The sequence below is a fragment of the Benincasa hispida genome, chromosome 8 (genome assembly GCF_027475165.1).
Source record: "Benincasa hispida cultivar pf3 chromosome 8, pf3_genome.v1.1, whole genome shotgun sequence".
NCBI classification, from domain to species: Eukaryota; Viridiplantae; Streptophyta; class Magnoliopsida; order Cucurbitales; family Cucurbitaceae; genus Benincasa; species Benincasa hispida.
In genome coordinates this window covers 46,447,163-46,469,916 of record NC_143485.1, presented here as the reverse complement: position 1 = coordinate 46,469,916, position 22,754 = coordinate 46,447,163, and the positions used below count along the sequence as shown (strand labels likewise).

At 41.5% G+C, this 22,754-nt stretch overlaps 1 protein-coding gene across 1 annotated transcript; it reads right to left on the bottom strand.

Moving 5' to 3' along the window:
* Positions 1–1,315: 1,315 nt before the first annotated feature.
* Positions 1,316–4,494, bottom strand: LOC150034629 (uncharacterized). The gene is made up of 6 exons (XM_090316803.1): positions 4,152–4,494; positions 3,895–4,037; positions 3,183–3,834; positions 2,733–2,990; positions 2,011–2,322; positions 1,316–1,767 (listed from the first exon to the last, which is right to left on the bottom strand). The coding sequence occupies exons 1-6, from the start codon at positions 4,492–4,494 to the stop codon at positions 1,316–1,318; spliced, it is 2,160 nt and encodes a 719-aa protein (XP_090172929.1).
* Between the last annotated feature and the right edge of the window lie 18,260 nt (positions 4,495–22,754).

Below are 22,754 nucleotides of genomic sequence, written 5' to 3'. Positions count from 1 at the left end.
ACCCTTGGTTTAAGGGCAGATTTGGGTTTTTGTGGGGTTTTAGCCCTAGGCAGAGAAGTTTTGGCTGGTGGGTTTACAAGTTTCTTGAAGCTCTTGGCCAAAGCCTTCCCGGAGGTGGAAGGAGGTGTAGGGACGACTAGACGCTGAGCAGAGGTAGCGCCGCCGTAAGAGACTGTCGGTTGGGTAGAAATAGGGGTTGATTTCCTAGGGTTAGGTGGTGGTGAACTCGAAAATGAAGAGGAGGAGAAGGAATTTACCGGCGAATCGTTGCCTAGGCTGTAGCTTTTGTTATGAGAATCTGAGTCGGACGACATTATTCACCGGAGATGCTGAGCGAGAAAGGAAAATGGAGGTTTTGTTGAGATGCTAGGTTTTCTGAAGAAATGGAGGTTCGTAGGGATGCTGAGCAAGAGAGAAAAAAACATGTTCGTAGGCGCAGTGGAGAAGGTTTTTTTTATAGGAGGGGAGGATGATTGCGGCTGACGTCAGGCGGCGCTTGAAGTCTGCAATTAATGCAAAGTGGAAGGGTCTCCTCGTTTAGCCAAAACACTTAAGTGTTTTGTGTTTTCGAGACACGTCCCTTCACTGCCCCCTGCGTTAGACTTGTGTCTAATGCGTCTAAAGTTTTAATTATACACTTCTAAAAGAAAAACAATCAAATTTCCAAATTTTGTAAAGGCAAATCAATCAACTTACAACCTTCAAATAACTAAACTAACAAGCTATAACTTAAAATACAAAATGCAAAAGAATAAGGTTGAGAGGTGTCCCTGGAAGATGTGGTTTTACAACCGCAGAGATGCCTCGATACGAGCTTTATCTCGCGTAGCGCAAGAGACGACTTTTGGCGTTCCACTTCGTCTTCAAAGTACGACTTAACCCTTTGGCCGTTTACTTTGAATGCATCAGTGCCATCTTCTCGCATTAATTCCACATTTCCGTAAGGAAAGTTCGTTTTAATTATGAAGGGCCCGGACCATCTAGATTTCAATTTCCCTGGAAACAGACGCAAGCGTGAGTTGAACAATAAAACTTTCTGACCAACAATAAGTACCTTCTTGCTGAAGCGTTGGTCATGCCAACGGTTTGTCTTTTCCTTGTAGATCTTGTTGTTTTCATATGTGTTCATTCGCCGTTCTTCGAGCTCGTTGAGCTGAAGCTTGCGTTGAACGACCACTGCATCCGGATTCATGTTCAACTTCTTTACTACCCAAAATGTCTTATGCTCCAACTCTACAGAAAGATGACATGCTTTACCAAATACAAGTGAGTAAGGAGACATACCTATAGGCATTTTGTATGCAGTCTTGTAGGCCTAGAGTGCCTCATCCAGCCTCTGTACCCAATCTTTCCGCGTTGTGCTAACGACTTTTTCCAGAATTGATTTGATTTCTCGATTTGAAATTTCTGCCTGACCGTTTGTCTGAGGGTGGTAGACGGTAGCAATCTTGTGCCTGACATTATATTTTGTAAGTAATTTTGAAACGATGCGATTGATAAAGTGCGTACCTTCATCGCTTATCAGAGCTCTTAGCGTTCCATAGCGTTTGAAAATATTCCTGATAAGAAATTTAGATACAGTAGACGCGTCATTTCTAGCACAGGCTACTGCCTCTACCCACTTAGATACATAGTCTATAGCCAATAGGATATATTGCTGACCACAAGATAGAGGGAATGGGCCCATAAAATTTATGCCCCAGACATCAAACAACTCCACTTCAAGAATATTATTCAAGGGCATTGCATCCCTTGAAGAAATATTCCCTGTGCGTTGGCAGGGGTCATAATTTTGAACAAATTCTCGTGCATTCTTAAAAAGGGTGGGCTAAAAGTAACCGCATTGAAGGACTTTCGCCGTGGTCCTTTGCCCACCAAAATGCCCACCATAAGGAGAATTATGACACTTGGTCAGGATGCGTTGTGTCTCCTCCTCTGGGACGCATCGACGTAGTATAGAGTCTGGGCCTTGTTTGTATAGAAACGGTTCATCCCAGAAATAAAACTTACTGTTATGGACTAGCAGTTTCTTCTGCTGGGAATTGAAGTTTTCAGGGAACTGCTTGGTGGTCAAGAAATTAACTATATTAGCATACCAAGGTTCCCTGCCTTCAATTCTAAACAGGCTCTCATCAGGGAATGCGTCCTTGATGTCGTTTTCCTGGACTTGCATTTCTTGATTTTCTAGCCTGGACAGGTGGTCAGCCACCTGATTTTCTGTTCCCTTTCTATCTTGGATGTCAATGTCAAATTTTTGTAGTAGTAGAACCCATCTTATCATTCTCGGCTTTGCATCCTTCTTGCTCATCAGGAACTTGATGGCTGAGTGGTCGGTATATATAGTGGTTGATGCACCAAGTAAGAATGAAATTTTTCAATACCGAATACTATAGCCAACATCTTTTTCTCAGTAGTTGTATAGTGTTCCTAAGATTTGTTTAATATTTTTGACGCGTAAGAGATGGGATGTATCAAGTTTGACCTCTTCTGCCCCAACATAGTTCCCACTGCGACATTACTCGCGTCACACATAAGAATGAAATGTTGCGTCCAGTCCGTTGCTATCAATACTAGGGTTGTTGTCAACGCATATTTCAAGGTTTCGAATGCGTTAGCACAGACTTCATTAAAAACATAGGGCCAGTTCGCCTCTAATAATGTGCTCAGAGGTCGCGCAATCTGAGAAAAGCTTCTGACGAACCGTCTATAGAAGCCGACATGTCCTAGAAAACTTCTTAATGTTTTGACATTCGCTGGTGGTGGAAGTTTTGCTATTACATCAATCTTGGCTTCATCCACTTCCAAGCCAGCCTTGGATATATTATGCCCCAAAACAATTCCTTCTGTCACCATGAAGTGACATTTTTCCCAATTCAGTACTAAGTTTGTTTCCTCGCACCGAGCGAGGACGACTTCTAAGTTATCCAGGCATGACTGGAATGAGTCTCCAAAAACTGAAAAGTCGTCCATGAAGACTTCCACGGTCTTCTCTAGGAAATAAGAGAAAATGGCCATTATACATCGTTGAAATGTCTCTGGTGCGTTGCATAGCCCAAAGGGCATGCGTCTGAATGCGAAAGTGCCAAAGGGACACGTGAACGTGGTTTTCTCTTGTTCTTCCAGATTTATTAAAATCTGGTTGTAACCAAAATAACCATCGAGAAAACAATAAAATTCTTTACCTGCAAGTCTATCGAGCATCTGATCGATGAAAGGGAGAGGAAAGTGGTCCTTTTTAGTTGCTGCGTTGAGTTTCCGATAATCCATACAAATTTTCCAGCCTGCGACAGTTCTTGAAAGAATGAGTTCATTGTTGCTATTTACTATCACGGTCGTTCCCTCTTTCTTGGGAACGCATTGAACTGGACTAACCCAACTATTGTCGGATATCGGATAAATAACTCTCGCGTCCAGCCATTTCAGAATCTTCTTTTTGACCACTTCTTTCATAATGGGGTTAAGCCTTCTTTGAGGTTCGATTGAACCCGTCTTCCCTTCCTCTAGCCTAATTTTGTGCATACAATAGGATGGACTTATGCCACGAATATCTGCAAGCGTCCACCCTATTGCGCGTGTATGTTTCTTCAACATCTGCAAGAGTAAATCTTCATTAGGCTTTGTGAGATTAGCGGAAATGATAACAGGCAATGTATTATTAGTTCCAAGAAAAGTGTATTTCAAATATCCGTGTAACTGTTTTAATTCGAGTTCAGGTGGTTGTTCGAGTGAAGGACGCGTTGGCTTTGTCTGCCGCTCACTCAGACTTGGCGGCTCGGATTCCTTCAGGGTTCCCTCCAGCGCGAGAACTTCACATACTCGAGTCTCTTCTTCAGTCTATTCAATATTGTTTAGCTAACAATCATCACAGTCTGGGAATTTTAATGCATTGAGCACATTAAATTTCACTTCTTCATCATCCACGCGCATAGTTAGCTCACCTTTATGTATGTCAATCAAAACTTTCCCAGTAGCCAAGAAAGGGCATCCAAGGATGATTGGAACCTCCCTATCTGCTTCATAATCCAGAATAATGAAGTCTGCTAGGAATATAAGATTGTCAACCTTTACCAAAACATCTTCAATCTTCCCTTCCGGGTACTTAATTATCCTGTCAGCGAGTTAAAGGGTGACAGAAGTAGGTTGTGCCTCGCCAATCCTCAACTTCTTTAAAACTGAAAGGGGCATGAGATTGATGCTTGCTCCTGGGTCGCACAACGCATGACCCACATCTAATCCTCCAATTGAACAAGGAATTATGAATCTCCCTGGGTCCTTCTGCTTCTGTGGTAGCTTGTTGCTTACTAATGTGTTGCATTCCTGCGTTAGTGCTATTACTTCTTTCTCACTGACTTTTCTCTTTTTGGTCAAAATGTCCTTCAAAAACTTCATGTATGTTGGCATCTGCTCCAAAGCTTCTATGAGTGGAATGTTGATGTGCAGCTGCTTTAGGAGCTCGAGAAAGCACTTGAACTGATGTTCATCATTCTTCTTCATCAGACGCCTGGGGAATGGTGCGTTCAGAAGCACCTCCTACTTTCCCACGTTAGATGTGCCGATTTTCAAATGGCTTGTATTTTCTGGCATTCTCTCTTCCTGATCCCTTGTACATGTAATGCGTTCTTTCGAAGGACTATTGTTTCTTGGATTCATCTTTCTTTCTGAAGGGGCTCTTCTACTCCGTAACGTTACTGCATGACATTGCTATTTCCCGTTATTATTCCCAGGTGTCTCTGTATTGCTGGGTAGAACGCCTGGCTGCCTGCTTTTCAACTCGCTTGCAATCTGGCCCACCTGGAGTTCCAGGTTTCTGATTGATGACGCCTGGCTCTTCAGCATTGCGTCGTTCTGGGCTATAGATTCCTTCAATAGGTTTTCCAGCGTAGTTCCAGAACTCGATGCGTGGCCGCCTCTATTGAAGGGCTGTTTATGCTGTTGATGCGTCTGTTGAAAGATAGGTGGCGGTCCATTCCTTTGCTGATGGCTCGCGCCTGGGTGGTACTCTTGCTGATTTCCTCCTGTCCAAGAAAAATTCGGATGGTTTCTCCATCCAGGGTTATAAGTATTAGAAAATGGGTTATTCTTGATGAAACATACTGACTGAGAGTTCTAAGGACACTCAAGATATGAGTGAAAATCTCCACATCCCACACAGGTTACCCCAGGTTGCCCTAATGCCTCTACTTGATTCACCTTCTACTGGTTTGGTGCGTTACCTAGTGTTATGTTCTATAGAAGGTTGGTCATGGTAGCCACTTGAGCGAAGAGTATGGCTATTACGTTGGCATCAACAAAGTTAATGTTCTGAGATCTTCTTCATCTGTCATATCTTCCATCGTATGTGTCATTTACCCACTCCATGTTATTTTTGGCAATGCGATCTAATATTTCTTTAGCTTCAGTATAGGATTTGTCCATCAGTCTTCTGGCTGCTGCTGCGTCTGTTGCCATTTGTGACGCCCTGTTTAGTCCGCCATAAAATGTCTCCATCTGAATAGTCAAAGGTAGTCCATGGTTCGGACAGTTCTTGACCAAGCCCTTGAAACGCTCCCATGCAGCGGTCAAAGTCTCAGTGTCTTCCTGTTCAAAGTTCATGATTTCCCGACTCCTCCTCGCATTGGTGGTAGGTAGGAAGTATTTCTGCATAAACTTTTCCCATGTGGTGATTTCCCCAGGCTCTAATGAACTTACCCAATGCTTTGCGTCATCTCGCAAAGAATAGGGAATCAAGGAGAGCCTGATTGTCTCTGATGTGATTCCAGGAATCACAAAGGAATTGCATGTTTCCAGAAAACACTTCATATGAGCATGAGGATCTTCGCCACAGCTACCCCCAAATTGCCCAGCAGTCTGGAGCATTTGGAGCATAATAGATTTCATTTCAAACCTGGTTCCATCAGGCGTCAGATATATGATTCTTGGAGAGAAATCATATAGCATAGGGGATGCGTACTCTCTCATAGGACACGTGCTATTGTTTTCCATCAGGATTGGGTTCTGTGCAGCGTATGCCAGTTGCTGATTTTGTTGTTTTTCCGCCATTGCTCTTTCCCTTTCTTGCTGTCCGAGTAACTGTTGCCTCAACCTTCGACGATGGTTAGATCTATTCCTATACCGGAAGGTCCGTTCAATCTCGGGGTCGTATCTGAATTCAAGAGTGTTCTCCCTGTTCATACACGTTTACAAGCCTAGGTGTAGCTTGTAATACTTCCCTTAATTGAACCTATAACAAATACATACGGAATTTCTGGTTAGTTCTTGTTGCTGAATTCCCTGGCAATGACGCCAAAAACTTGTTCCATTTTCTATCATGTGGTGTGTGTTAGGAGTGCTTAGAGTAAAGCATATTGGAAAATAAATTCTAAGTATGAGTGTTGTATTGTGCCTTGATGCGTCCAAATATGTGCAATGCGTCGGGGCGTTAGAATTATACATAGAGAGCACACAACTCCTTAAAATGGCGTTCAAGTTTTCCTAGATTAAACCCAAGTATAAGTCTAATCTAGGTTCCTAGAAAGTCCAGGGTCGAACACAGGGATTCAGTTCATTAAACACAGAGAATGCGTTTACTTGCAGTAGGGGTTTTCCTAAATAAATGCAAAAGATGTGTTATTTACACTAACATGCTGTGCCTGTGCAATGTGATACAAAAGAGCTAAGTGGAAAATGATGGTTCATGTGAGAATGGAGTTTTTGTAAGTGGACGCGCCGGTTAAAGATACTTGTATACAAGTTATGTAGTGTGGATGAAATGGGATGGTTTGCTTCATTCTGTTCATGCGTTAGACTCCATTCAACATTTCTCAATGCAGATGACATACAAGTCTATCTCTAGGTTATATGCGTCTAACTTAGAATGCAAGCAACACCAGTAAGTCTATCTCTAGCTATACTAGATGTTCTGCTTCATGCGACTTAGCTATTCTTTCAAACAACTAAGTTAAAGATGCTTTCACCAAGTTGTCAAGTTGGGTTAGGTGTTGAAATAGAATTATGCATGAGGTACTAATGCTTTCAACATAGAAGACAAACAGTAGCAAAAGTGAGGATCAAATATATGACTTTAACAAAGGGTCGATGAGTCTTTACAAAGAACTATATTCAATCAAAATGATATGAAAATGATATTAAGAGAGAGAATGAGTCAAGCCAAAGAATACAATCTCTTGTAGTTTTTTGGCTCAATCTTGTTGTATACAATCACTTTAAAGAGCCGAGGACAGAGTATCTTTCTCAAGAATAACTTTCTCCACTCCCTGGCCGATGGTGGTGATAGTTCTCAGTTCCTTCGATTATCTTACACCTCGGCACAATTTGTACAGCTAAAACTAAGTCTAAAAAAAATTTACAGAGAGTATGGAGTTTCTAATTGTCTCTTTAATTTTGGAGGGTCTTCAAGTATTTATAGGCGCTGGTCTCGTCCACTTGGATGATGGGCTGCATTTAAATCCATGCCATGGACAGCATTAAATTCCATGTCCTGGTTGACCGCCTGACCTCTTAGAAGCTTTTCAGACGCCGCCTGTTGCAGGTGCCCATGCTTGAAAGTGGTGATGTGACACAATCAACCTAGAGTAACGAATCTTCTATACTTTGAATTCCCTCCGACACATGGTTCATGCGTCGACGCTTGTCTAATGCGTTTTTGTCAGTTCTTGCGTTGAAATCCTTCAAAGTAGTGTGTTAGCGCCGCGATAATCAGTGATAAAACTTCTTTTACATGAATTTTCTATTATTCAAGTAAATCCATGCATTTCCATTAAAAATGAGGAGAATTTATCATTAAAAACCCTAATTGTTCTAACTTAAGAGCAAAGATAACTTGTATGTTTTTTACAAGTTATCAGTAACGCAAGAAGAAGAAAGAGAAAATGAAGTAGTAGAACCGGAGGTTACGTCGACCTTGAAGCCTAATGAAACGGGAACCGTGAAAGTCCAGTTACCACCCTTTCCTCAGAGACTAAGGAAGAAGAAAAACGAAGAGGTACAGTACCAACGCTTCTTATCTATGTTAAAACAATTACATGTTAACATTTCTTTCAGTGAAGCGATTGAGGAAATGCCTACCTATGCCAAGTTTTTGAAGGACATGGTAACTAAGAAGAGGGGCGTTGGAAAATTTGCCACGGTGGCATTAACGCAAAGTTTCAAATCCATAATTCCATTGAAGATGAGCGATCCTGGGAGCTTTACTATTCCTTGCTCCATAGGAGGACTCTATATTGGGCAAGCCTTGTGTGACTTGAGAGCCAGCATAAATTTGATGTCATTGTCAACTTTTAGACAATTAAATGTGGGGCAACTTGTGCCCACATCAGTGACTCTCCAATTGGTTGACAGATCTTTGGTTCATCCAGAAGGTAAGGTGAAGGATGTGCTGATCACGATTGATAAATTTATTTTGCCAGCTGACATCATCATTTTAGACTACGAGGCTGACAAAGATGTGCCCATCATTTTGGGGCGACCCTTTCTATCAATGGGTCGTGCTCAAATTGATGTGCACAAAGGAGAAATCACTTTGAGCATAAACGGACAGAAGCTCAAATTTAATATAATTCGTACCATGAAATTCCCAGATGAAGAAGACTTGCAAGATTCCGATGATGACCTGAATTTGATTGAAGAAGAAAAGTCTGATGAAAAGTGTGAAGAAGAGGATGCCAACGCATCCGTTGTTGCCTGCAATGCGATTGTAGCAAAAACAAAAAAAGAAGAAGAAATGATCATAACGCAAGAAGTAGAGTCAAAAGAAAAATGAAAAATAACACAACCTTCCCTGATGGAACCACCAACACTTGAATTGAAGAACCTACCAACCCATTTGAAGTACGCATTTCTAGGACAGAATGAGAAGCTGCCAGCAATCGTTTCCTCTACGTTCAATAAAGAACAGAAGAATGCGTTGATGAGCATTCTTAAGAAACATGTGTGAGCAATTGGCTGGACGCTCACTGACATCAAAGGAATTAGCCCTGCGTACTGGATGCACCACATTCGTCTTGAAGACGACCAAAAAGCAACAATTGAACATCAACGTAGACTCAACCCTGTGATGAAAAAGGTCATCAAGAAGGAGATTATCAAATGGCTAGATGTGGGCATTATCTATCCCATAGCAGATAATACATGGTCAGTCATGTACAATGTGTGCCAAAGAAGGGCGGAATGACGGTAGTCTCAAATGAGAACAACGAATTAATACCACAAAGGACCATCACTGAATGGCGCATATGTATGGACTACCACAAGTTGAACGCGACCACAAAGAAAGATCATTTTCCTCTACCATCCATCGATCAAATGCTAGACAGACTAGCAGGGAATGATTTTTACTACTTCTTGGATGGGTATGCCGGATACAATCAAATCATGATAGCTCTTGAAGATCAAGACAAGACCACATTCACATACCCATATGGGACGTTTGCTTTTCGTTGCATGCCGTTTGTCCTCTACAATGCGCCAAGCATGTTCTAAAGGTGCATGATGGCGATCTTTTCAGATTATCTCGAGGACTCAATGGAAAAATTTATGGATGACTTCTCCGTTTATGGAAACACTTATGAAGTCTGCCTAGCTAACTTAGAGAAAATTCTGAAGAGATGTGAAGAGACGAATTTGGTACTCAACTGGGAAAAATGTCATTTCATGGTCAAGGAGGGTATAGTGTTGGGACATAAAGTCTCCCAGGATGGCTTGGAGGTGGACAAAGCAAAGATCGACGCAATCGAAAAACTTCCACCTCCAACTAGCGTGAAGGCTGTGCGAAACTTCTTAGGGCACGTCGGAATTTACAGATGATTCGTTAAGAACTTTTCTAAGATAGCACGACCACTGAGTGCATTATTAGAGGCTGACGAAAAATTTTAGTTCGAAAACAACTGCCTCAATGCATTCAGAGTTTTAAAAGATGCGTTGATTGCCACACCCGTACTGATTGCACCGGACTGGACATTGCCATTTGAAATCATGTGCGACGCCAGCAGGTATGCGATGGGGGCAGCTTTAGCACAAAAGAGAAAAACAATTTTGCATCCCATCGCATATACGATTAAAACTTTAAACTTTGCTCAAACAAATTATACCACAACAGAGAAAGAACTCCTGGTAGTGATTTTTACGTTGGAAAAATTCCATGCATATCTGTTGGGAACCAAGGTACTCATCGACACCGATCACTTGACAATCACATACTTAATGACAAAGAAGGATGCAAAGCCGAGGTTGATCAGATGGGTTCTCCTGCTTCAAGAATTTGATATCAAAATAATTGACTTGAAGAGGACAGAGAATTAGGTTACGAATCATTTGTCTAGACAGGAAAATTCTAAAGTTGACAGCAATGAGACTGAGGTGAGTGCTATGTTCCCGGATGAGCAGCTATTCCACATAGAAGAATTTTCCTGATATGTGGACGTCAATTATTTGGATTGCGAACAATTCCCTGAAGATTACACCTATCACCAACAGAAGAAGCTCAAGCATGAATGCAGACATTATTATTGGGATGAGTCAAATCTGTATAAAAGAGGTACAGACCAGATTATTCGATTATGCGTACCAAATGCTGCTCAACAACGCATATTGTCACAATGCCACGACTCATCATATGGTGGGCACATCGGAGGGCAGTGCACTGTAGTCAAATTTTTGCAAAGTGGATTCTTTTGGCCTACATTATACAAGGATGCTGCTGACTACGCAATGAAATGTGATTGGTGTCAATGCATAGGTAACATTTCATGGAAAAATGTAATGCCAATGAACACTATCTTGGAGCTGGAATTATTCGACGTATAGGGGATTGATTTCATGGGGCCATTCTTTCCCTCGAATGGTAAGCACTATATTTTATTAGCCGTCGATTATATTTCCAAGTGGATAGAGGCAATAGCATGCGCCGCAAGTGATGCGGCGGTAGTCTCCCAGTTCCTGAAGAAATATATTTTCACTCGTTTTGGCACTCCTCGTGCCATCATAAGTGATGAAGGATCCCACTTTATCAATCAAAATATCAAGGAGTTTCTGCGTAAATACAATATCCTCTTCAAAGTGGCCATCGCATACCATCCGCAAACAAATAGTCAAGCTAAAGTGTCTAATCGAGAAATTAAGTTGATACTTGAGAATGTAGTAAAGCCTTCATGAAAAGACTGGGCGGCAAAGCTTGACGACGCGTTGTGGGCATAACGAACCGCATTTAAAACACCCATAGGTATGTCCCCATATGCGCTGGTATTTGGTAAGGCATGTCACTTGCCTTTGGAGCTAGAATATAAGACACTATGGGCGGTAAAGAAGCTGAATTTTGATTTGAAGAAGGTAGGAAAAGCGCGAAAAATTGAACTAGTGGAGCTAGAAGAATGGAGAAACAACGCATATGAAAATGCAAAGATTTATAAAGAGCACACCAAGCGCTGGCATGATCAACGCATGCGGTAAGAACCTCTAAGTTGGGCAAAAGGTCTTACTCTTCAATTTAAGATTGCGGCTCTTCCCGGGGAAATTAAAATCATGCTGGTCCGGTCCCTTCATCATTAAAGAAATATTTCTGCATGGTGCGGTGGAGTTGAGCACCGAGGATGGTAGCCGGATATTTAAGGTTAATGGACAGCAGGTCAAGGGATATTGTGGAGGTGATTTCTAGCCAGAAACAGCCTCCACAAAGTTGAAAAACCCGGACTACTCACCTACATGATTCTTGAACTCTTATCCCTTCGTTAATTTACTTTTATTTTAGCTATCTGAATCTTACTTAATTTATTTCTATATAAAAAAAAAATTGTTTTGTTTTAAAATCATTTGATCCTCTCTTTGTCTGTTTACAACGATTAAGGCACAGGATTGCAGAGATATTACATGAAGAAGCAAATGATCCAACTCCATCACCGCAATCCACAAAAGATAGATGGCCGCAAGGATGGATGACATACACAATGCGGGCGACAACACAAAATTTGGGGTTGTACTCTTCCGCATGTAAGTTTTACAAGTTTTATCACCGCAATTATTTGACATAGATAAATTTAGTAGTCTACCGCATTTTTTTCTTTGCCAAGTATGATTTCAATGATGAAAAATATGCTTCTATTTCTTTCGTATATATTAGAGTCAACTTAATCTTAAGATAGTCACCTCATGAAATATTTCTAGAAGTTAGCGGTTTGCTAGCTTTCTTTCAAACTCTCTTTACAACGCATTCTAGAACATCGCATGACTTATTTTAATCTTTTGGCAATGAGGACATTGCCACATTTTAAATTTGGGGGTGAGGTATTTATTTTCGACCTTACTATTTTCTTTCAAAAAAAAATATTTTGAGAATAACAACTCCACTGTCAAGGCAATGGGAAACCCATGTTGATAAGAGTTAAGTTGTGAAAGGCACTTACCCGTAGTTGGATGTCCGTATGACACACGTGGGGGTAAGCCAAAACGAAAGTAAGTTACCAGGATCAACGCATAAATAAATGACCTCAACTCCACTGCCAAATAGGTATGAGTTTAGTCTGAGAAAGAATGCATTGTTCGTAGTTGGATGTTCGCATGACACACGTGGGGGCAAGCCAAAACGAAGGCGAGGCACTCGGATCAGCGCAAGGTCAAATATATATATATAAATATATCAATGAAGAAAATTTTTTGTGCAAGGATAAAATCATTTGACACCCCGGTAGAAAAATTTTCTTTTTTTGAAATAAATCATGCAATGTTCCAGAATTTAGTAAAGTCCTTTTGAAAGTTAAACTTGCAGTCCCTAGATCTTAGAAATATTTTAAGAAGAGACTTGAATAAGACTTAAGAAAATTCTGGTATATAGGATTTGAATGAGGTATCCTTGAGAAGTCTAGGAAAAGAACTTTGTGGTGGACTTGCTAAATGAATCTTTAGCTTATGCTTGAGGACAAGCATTGTTTAAATTTGGGGGTGCGATAATGGGCAGAAATGCACGTTATCATGGTGCTAAGTTCTTAAACAATGTTGGATTGCGTTGATGAAATATATTACTTTGCGTCCATTAAGCATCCATTTCGTAATATTGCGGTCGCATGTGTTCAATGCACTGGAACTATTGATTTTTTTTTTATTTTTGTGCAGAATATTCGTTATCGCAATGCAAAGATTGCGATCGTAGGAATTCATTGGTCGAGCACAACTTCACCGTAAGGCTTTGCGTTGATCGTGCTCGCAAACATTCGCCCGAGAAGGATCGCCACAACTTGGTCAACACAACATGGTGGGCGCATCTGAATGAAAGGCCAATTAAGAACGCCTGTCGCATCCGGATTCATGTTCAACTTCCATTGTCATTTTGTACTCAACTCATTTATGAGAATGGAATTTCTTTCTCTATATCTGTTCACTCTCTGTGATTCATGCATGAGTAGCTAAATCAATTGAATAGGTTGAGAAGCATTTAGCTAGCACAACTAGGAAATCTTCATTCTTTGCGATTATCTTGTTTATGTATGCTTCATTCGTCCATTAGGGATACTCGGGAGGGTAGTCTAAGGACAGAATCTAGACTTAGAAAGGTCAGGTCAGAATTTAGGCTCGGGAGAGTCAGATTAGAACGCATAATATAAGAGATAGGCACTTAGGAATGAGCACTATTTTTTATCAACGCATCCCATGCATCTTAGAGCTAGGGTACGATTGTATGCAGTCACCTTGCTTTCATGCATTTTGCATCATCGCATAGGACAAGAGTAGAGACTTAGGAATAAGCTCTATGGACACTTTGCATTCAACACATGCATCCTAGATTTAGGAGCATCGCATTTACATTGGAAAATGACTTGCTGTGCATGGTAGTAACATGATACATTGTCTGACGCATTCCCAAGTAGCGCTAGCTAAAGATCTTCTCAACCCGTTCATCGCATACTCATTGTATCTATCAACGCAATTGTCTTTTCTCAAATCTGCCGCATTTATTTATTTCTTTTTCATCAATGCAAACAACAAACAAAACACTTTATTTATTTACCCGGTTACCGCAAAGTTTTCATCAAAATTACCAACGCAATCTATTTTCACAAGTCCCTGTGTTCGACCCTGGACTTACCAGGAAACTCGGAGGAATTTACACTTAAATTTTGCTGGGGAAACTTGAGTGCACAACGCAATTCCATCAACGCATATCATCCATATTTCCACTTCATAAATACGAGCATCAGTGGTAGTTGGACTTCTTCTGTCTCATGTTCTAAAGGCTTCAGGGTGGATGCAACTTCGGGGTTCATCTTCTCGGGCTTTTCCGAATTATAAGTCAACGGGTCCTTGGTCGTTATGGGTTTCTCCCCTACTTCCGCAATCATTTTGTCGCTTAGCAAGGAGACTGCTAAGCATTATTCCTTCCCTGTCCCTCAGCGTTGCAAAGAAGCTCAATTGAGCTCGTCAAAGCTCCTTGCAGTCTATTTTTGAGCTCGCCCACAATCTGTCCTAGCTGAATTTCTAGATTTCGGATGGACGTTGCTTGATTCTGAAGCACTGATTCGTTCTTCTAATTATAATGCTTCAACAAGCTCTCTAAGGATGAAGATTGCGGTGTCTGCGAACTACTTGCTTGGTTATGTGTTGGATCGTTGGTTCGCAGGAAAAATCTGAGTGGCTCTTCTTTTTGCGCCACTGGTTGAAAGCTTTGTTGTTGATTTTCCATGCGAAATTGGGGTGGTTTCTCCACCTGAGGTTGTACGTGTTAGAATAGGGGTATTCTTTATGAAGCATATTAACTGCGGATTTCCTAGGCATTCTTCCATCGGATGAGCGTGTAAGACTCTAACACTAAATCTAAAGTGGGAGGTTGAATAGAGAATAAAAATCCTAAGTAAGGATATTGGGGCAAAGAATGAAAAACATTAATAGTAAATTATCCAAAAAGGTGACCAATGGGCCAAAGCATATGGAAGGCTTAGGCATGTTAAACGCAAGAAGTGCATGGAGAATGGAAGCAAGAAGACTTGAAAAATGGCTTAGGACTTGCATACAACCAATGCAAAGGCATGCACAGGCCATGTGTCAATTACAAGCACATAGGCCATGCATCGATGACAAATGCACAGGCCATGCGTCGATGCCAAGCACACAGGCCATGCGTTGAGGCCAAGCGCGCAACCTATGCGTCGAGTAGGTATGCCGAGCGCCCTGCCTATGTGTCGAGTGGGCAAGCCGGACACCCATCCTATGCGTCAAGCATTGCCAAGTCTACCGAGTAGCCATGCATCAATGCCTTATGCCAAGCGCACGCCCATGCGACCGAGCGCGCATATGCGACCGAACGTGCCTATGCAGCTGAGCGCGTCTATGCGGCCAAGCAAGCAAGCGCCTAGGCAGCACGCCCATGCGTCGATGGTCAGCGCTGTGCGTCTATGCCAAGTAGGCCGAGCAAGCATACCTAGCAAGCCATGCGTCGAGGGTGAGTGGCCACCCTATGCGTTGGTGATGGCCAACTCATGCAATGGCTAAGCGGAATTTCAATGGAGGTAAGTTGATGCGTTAAGGACAAAGAGTAAGGCTAATTGATGGAAAGGAACTCCAAGGAGAGATGCCAATAGTTATACGATCATAAGTCTTAAAAATTTAAATAGAGGAATATGTTTCAGTATTTAAGTGATTTAGGTGGCAAAAAGAGGATCACACAAAGTTCTAGTAGGAGGTGGACAAAGAAGATTACATGCAATGGAGGTCTTATCACCCTAAGTAGGAGGTGGGTGAAAGAGATTACATGCAAAAAAGGAAATTTTGGCTGGCAAGTTGAGGTGAGAACAACTCAAGGCTAGGCTGGAGTAGGCTAAGTGTTGGCAGCTCCAAAGTGAGACAAATGGGAGTTGAGTTGTCACAAGGGGGTGAGTTTGGAATGGCTATAAATAGAGGGGTTGGGAGAGAGGGATTTATTCATATCATCACCAAAATCTTGTGTTGAGAGCATATTTGGAGTGTTACATTTGAGTTATTAGGCTGCCAAGTTAATTGGAGTGCGAAGGAACATAGGTTGCGTTGGTGAGGCATTGAGCCAGCCCGGACGCACAGCCAACCCACGCATCCGGCACCCTGCGCGTACGTCTTGCAACACTGCGTCCGTCCAACAGCGCGCCTCGCTTGACACAACCCGCGCGCTAGCCCACCCAGTAGCCCCACCATGCGACGCATCATGCCCAACGTAGCAGCCCCACCGTGCAATGCACGCCCAATGCATCAGCCCCTGTGTGGCACAACACACCCACCCTGCTCACAACCAAATGCTCAGTTGCCTACCACAGTCCAAATAACCTCTAAAGAGGCTAATTTTAGGATTTTGTTAAATTGGAGTAGGGAAGGTATTCTCAAGGTGATTTTAGTGGAAAAACTTGCTTACGGTGAGTGGTTATTTAGTTTTATACATTGATATGTGAATATATGCATATGTAAGTGCAAAATGCATGCTGATGATGTTATGCTGCTTACCATGATATTGTCTGTGAAATTTTTATGGAAACTGAGATTATACCCGGACTACATAAGTTAGCATGCTTAAAAAAAGGTACTTGGCGGGAAAATATAGTCGGCCTTGGTTGGCAGGAAATAATAGTCGGTGACGACCGGCGGGAAATATAGTCAAGTTACCTAAGCATGACTAGCGGGAAAAGAATTGTCTATGTGCACATTGACGGGAAAAGTGGGTTATAGGAAAGTTTCCATAAAAAGTTGTTATGATTAATAGTATGTACATGATATGAACATGCCAAGTATAGCATGGAACTGGAGGATGATGATTGAATGAATTTACACATGATCATGCATAATTTATACTGAACTTGTGATTATGTGATTGACTTCCCAAAAATATGTTTTGCAAAGTGATTATTATTTTAAAAAGCACCACTCACTGGGCTTAGTAGCTCACACTCTTCCAAATGTTTTCTTCTATTCCTCTCCTCCCCCCCCCCTCAGGTAGCAAAGCGGAGCATTCAGGAAGGAGTCTACAAACCACCAAAACACCAGGACTTGGTAAATTCTCAAGGCACGACTCGAATCATGTGATAAAGAAACATAGGAAATTGAACTATATGTATGAAACTTAGATAAATTATGGTAAACATGTTAAAGTCTTTAATAGATAGGGGGAAATGTTAAATTAAAATGTTGTTTTGGAATACTATTGGTATACCCTCATGCTCCCTTCCAAGTCTTGGGGCTAAGGCTAGGGAGGGGGTGTGACAGAGCGTCTCCACAGATGACACACTTGCGGTCGTTTGAGAAATTGTGTTGACCTGCCCTTTTTTCGCTCCCGTATTATTAATTGCGATGCCTTGTATCAAACTCATCATCGTAGTCATTGGGTTCTGAAGGGATGCAATGTTCCCATTGTTCACGTCACTATCTTTAATTCTTGATCTTTGATCGCTTTCTTACCAGTCCTCGTGATTTTTGGAAATGCGATCAAGTATATTTTTGGGCTCCTCATATGTTTTGTCAAGCAGACCACCAGCTGCTGCCACATTGGCAGCGGTCTGCGAAGCAAGGTTCAGTCTTCAGTAAAAAATCTCCATCTGCAAGCAGTCTGGTAAGTCGTTATGTGGACAGTCTCTTACTAGCCTCTTAAACCTCGCCCAATCATCTCTGAGCGATTCGTCAGTTCCTTGTTCAAAATTCATTATTAATTTCCTTCTCCTGGCATTCTCGGTTGGTGGGAAATATTTCTTCATGAACTTTTCCACGACTTGTTCCCACGAAGTTATCTCTTCCGGTTCGAGAGAATAAGCCCATTGTCTTGCCTGATCATACAAAGAAAATGGAAACAAAGTTAATCGAACTTCTTCGGTGGAGATATTCGGGAACACAAAACTATTGCATATTTCTATGAAGCTCCGAAGGTGGGCGTGTGGGTCCTCGCCACACTTCCTCCAAACTGTCTAGCAGTCTGGATCATCTGCAGTATCACCGATTTCATTTCGAATCGAGATCCATCAGGGGTAGGCCTCATGATTCCTAGGGAGAAATTGTAGAGGTTGGGCGATGCATAGTCCCGAATGGGCCTATTGCGATCGTTTGCATGTAGGATTGGATTCGTCATGACATTGTTTTCATTTGATGCTCCGTTTCCAGGTTACTCCGCCATATATCTTTCTCAAGTGGTTGTTGTTGGCGGCTATCTCTCAGCCTTCGTCGAAACGTCCTCTCAATCTTTGGGTTGTAATTCACCAGAGATCGAGAGCTGCAAAGAAATCAGAAAAATTATCGTTAGCACACTAAATTGCCGAAGTCCCCGGCAACGGCGCAAAAAACTTGATGCATTATTTTATTCGGTGATTTTATGAAAGAAATTGCGGTGATAGAAAATGCGTTGTGCAACAAATTTTCTCAGCAGAATCCAAGTATAAATCCTACTGAGTTTCCTAGTAAGTTCAGGGTCAAACTTAGGAACTAAGGAAAACAGTATGCGGTAGTAATTTTTAAGAAAACTTTGCGGTAACCAATAATTCAAGAGTTATTTTTGGGTTGTTGTTTGCGGTATAAAAAGTATGCGGCGGAGTTAAGACAAGAGTTGATAATATGGAAGATGCGATGAATATGCGGGGAACGAGTTGAGAAGGGGTTCAACTAACACTTCCTAGGATTGCGTTCATGTTATGCGATCATTCAACACACATACAATAGAAAATCATCTCTCAATGCAAATGCTACGGCTTCTAGTTCTAGAACGCATGTGATATATGCGATAAAGTCTATAGAACCTACACATAACCCTCTATTCTTATTTATGTGATGGTGACCACATAATATCATAACCTATCTCTAGGGTGCATACGATGCATGTTGACAAACAGAGCTTATCTCTAAGTTCTTATCTCTTGCTTATGCAGATTTAATCTTGCTCTCTCGAGTCTAGATTCTAACCTAACTCTCTCAAGTCTTAGGTTCTTTCTTTAGACTCTCTCTTGAGTAGCTCTAAAGAGGTTTTGGGCGCAACATAAGAAAAGATGATCGCATGCAATTAGGGTCCTAAGTCATGTTAGCTTAGTTCTTCTCAACCCATTCGATGGATTAGCTACTCATGCGTGCTTTTAAGAGAGTGAACATATGTAGATAAGTAAGTTCCATTTTATAGATATAGAATTTGAATACAGAATAACAATGCGAAATGAGAATAAAGAGCCTAGTAGCAATCTCTTGCTTCCCAAGGCTTTTACACTACTCTTCACTACTATGCTCAAAAGATAGTCTCGCTCTCGTGAAAGTTGACCCTCTCTATGCTTTTCCATGCCTTTTGGTTCTCTCTCGAGCTGACCAGAGCGATCTTTCAGCGTCTCTTCCCTTCTCTCACTCTGCCTTCGAAGTAAAAGAAAAACTATGAACAAGGTTACTTCTATCTAAGGGAAAATTATCTAACTGTCCGAACTCCTTCATTGAAGGTTGCCTTCGGTATTTATAGAGCTTCAAGGTAAAAAGTTTCTTCTATCTTATAATTGCACTGATGGGATGGCATTAATTCTCTATCTGATGCGCCGAATATTTGTCACCAAAAAGTTGAGTGTACTTGCTATAGTAGTTCGTTAGCGACTTGTCAACTTAATTCAAAATCGACCGTCATCAGCTTTCTGTCCCATCATGATTTATTATGCTTTTCACCCAGATGTGCCCACCAAGTTGCACCAGCTCTATGCGACAACCTTCTTCAACAGAGCGCAAAACACCGTATAGCCTTGCGAAAACGCAATCTTTTGATGCGCTCAGCTGTTGATTTCTTGTGATCGAATTTTCCACATTACGTTAATGCATATTCTGCACAAAAATACATAAGTAAACTATTTTAATGCGATGGACGCATGCGACCGCAATATTATGAACTTAATGCTTTTTGGACGCAATCTTACATATTTTATCAATGTAACCTTGCACTGTTTAATAACTTAGCACTGTAATAACGTACATTTCTGGTTGTTATCAGTAATGGTGAGATTGTTTCAACTGTTGCTGTAGGCAGACTGAAGTTATTTGTTGACAAGAAATGTTATCTGTTACTAGATAATGTTTTTGTAGTTCCTCAAATTAAGAGGAACTTAATCTCGGTTTCTTGTCTCATTGAACAAGGCTATACCGTCTCCTTTTCTGAGAATAAAGTGTATTTTCAAGAGTGGAATGGAGATTGTTTATGGTTCAATGGAACATAACTTATATGTACTAAGGTCGTTAGTCATATGTTTAACACTGAAATGTTCAGTACGGCAACAACAACTAAAAGACCAAAGGTTTCTCCAAAGGAAAACGACCATCTTTTTCATCTAAGGTTAGGTCACATCAACCTTAGTAGGATTTAGAAGTTGGTGTAAAGTGGACTTCTAAAGAGTTTAGAAGAAAACTCTTTGCCGGTATATGAATCATGCCTTGAAGGCAAGATGACCAAATGACCTTTTACTGGAAAAGGTTACAGAGCCAAGGAAGCCTTGGAGCTTATACATTCAGACCTCTTTGGTCCGATGAATGGTTGAGCTCGAGGTGGGTATGAATATTTCATCTCTTTCATAGATGATTATTCAAGGTTTGGGTATCTCTTCCTAATGCAACGTAAGTCTGAAGCTCTTGACAAGTTCAAGGAGTATAAGGTTGAAGTTGAAAACTTGTTAAGTAAGAAGATAAAAACACTACGATCTGATCGTGGTGGAGAGTATATGGACCTCCAATTCCAGAACTATATGATAGAACATGGGATTGCGTCCCAAATCTCGGCACCAGGTACACCTCAGCAGAATGGTGTATCAGAAAGGAGAAACAGGACCTTGTTGGACATGATTCAGTCTATGATAAGTTATGCTCATCTTCTAGACTTGTTTTGGGGTTATGCAGTGTAGACTGCATGTTATATTCTGAATAAAGTTCCCTCAAAAAGTGTTTCTAAAACACCTATTGAGTTATAGAGAGGCCGTAAAGGTAGTTTACGCCACTTCAAGATTTGAGGCTGTCCGACACATGTGCTAGCGACTAACACAAAGAAGTTGGAACCGCGTTCGAAGGTTTGCCTCTTTGTGGGCTACTCCAAGGAAACGGGAGAAGGATACTTCTATGATCCGAATGAGAACAAAGTGTTTGTTTCCACTAATGTTATCTTCTTGGAAGAAGATCACATGAGGGATCATAAGCCACGAAGTAAGCTCGTTTTACGTGAGATCTCTAGTGAGACTGAGATTTTTGAGGGTTCAACAAGAGTTTTTGAATAGGCCGAGAGTTGTTGGGGTCGGGACGTCTAGTCAACCAGCTCAAGGGTTGAGACTACCTCAACATAGTGGGAGGGTTATGAACCCACCGGATCGCTACATGGGTTTGACTGAAGCCCATAACGTCATTACAAATGATGGGGTCAAGGATCTATTGTCTTTTAAGAAAGCATTGGAGGATGTTGACAAAGATGAATGGGTTAATGCCATGAACCAGGAAATGGAGTCTATGCAATAACGTCTGGGAGCTTGTTGATCCACCTGATAGGGTCAAACCTATTGGGTGTAAGTAGATCTATAAGCGAAAGAAAGGTGTAGATGGAAAGGTGTAAACCTTTAAGGCTAAACTCATGGCAAAGGGTTATACCCAGGTTGAAGGAGTTGACTATGAGGAAACTTTCTCACCTGTTGTCATGCTAAAGTCTATCAGGATTCTCCTGTCTATAGCCACATTTTATGATTATGAAATATGGCAAATGGACATCAAGACTACCTTTTTGAATGGTAATCTTGAGAAGACCATCTATATGACTCATCCAGAGGGGTTCATAATTCCAGATCAAGAGCAAAGAGTAGCTTAATAAGTCCATTTATGGGCTGAAACAAGCATCATGATCTTAGAACATCAGATTTGACACTGTTGTCAAGTTGTTTGGCTTTGACCAGAACGTTGATAAGCCTTGTATTTACAAGAAGATCATCAACAGCTCAGTAGCTTTCCTGGTATGTGGATGATATCCTACTCATTGGGAATGATGTAGGATATCTGACTGAGATTAAGAGTTGGCTAGCTGCCCAGTTCCAAATGAAAGATTTAGGTGAGGCACAGTATGTTCTCGGGATCCAGATCATTCGGGATCGCAAGAATAAACAGTTAGCTTTGTCTCAGACATCATACATTGATCAAATGTTGATCAGGTACAGGATACAGGATTCCAAGAGGAGTTTGTTACCTTTTAGGCATGGAATCGTTTTGTCTAAGGATCAATGTCCTAAGAAGCCTCAAGAGGTTGAGGAGATGAGACAGATTCCCTATGCTTCTGCTGTAGGAAGCTTGATGTATGCACTGTTGTGTACTAGACCCGACATTTACTATGCAGTAGGGATTGCCAGTTGGTATCAGTCCAATCCAGGATTTGATCACTGGATAGCGGTCAAGACGATCCTCAAGTATCTTTGGAGAATGAGGGACTACATGCTTGTGTATGGAGATAAGGATCTGATCCTTATAGGATACACGAACTCTGACTATCAGACCGATCGAGATTCTCGTAAATCGACATCGGGGTCAGTGTTTACTCTGAATGGAGGGGCTGTAGTTTGGCGAAGCATCAAGCAAGGATGCATCGCGGACTCCACTATGGAAGCCTAATACGTAGCGGCTTCTGAAGCAGCTAAAAAGGCTATTTGGCTGAGGAAGTTTCTTATAAATCTAAATATGGATTTGCCTATCACTCTTTATTGTGATAACAGCGGGGCTGTGGCAAATTCGAAGGAGCCTCGGAGTCATCGTCGAGGTAAGCACATAAAACGAAAATATCACTTGATCAGGGAGATTGT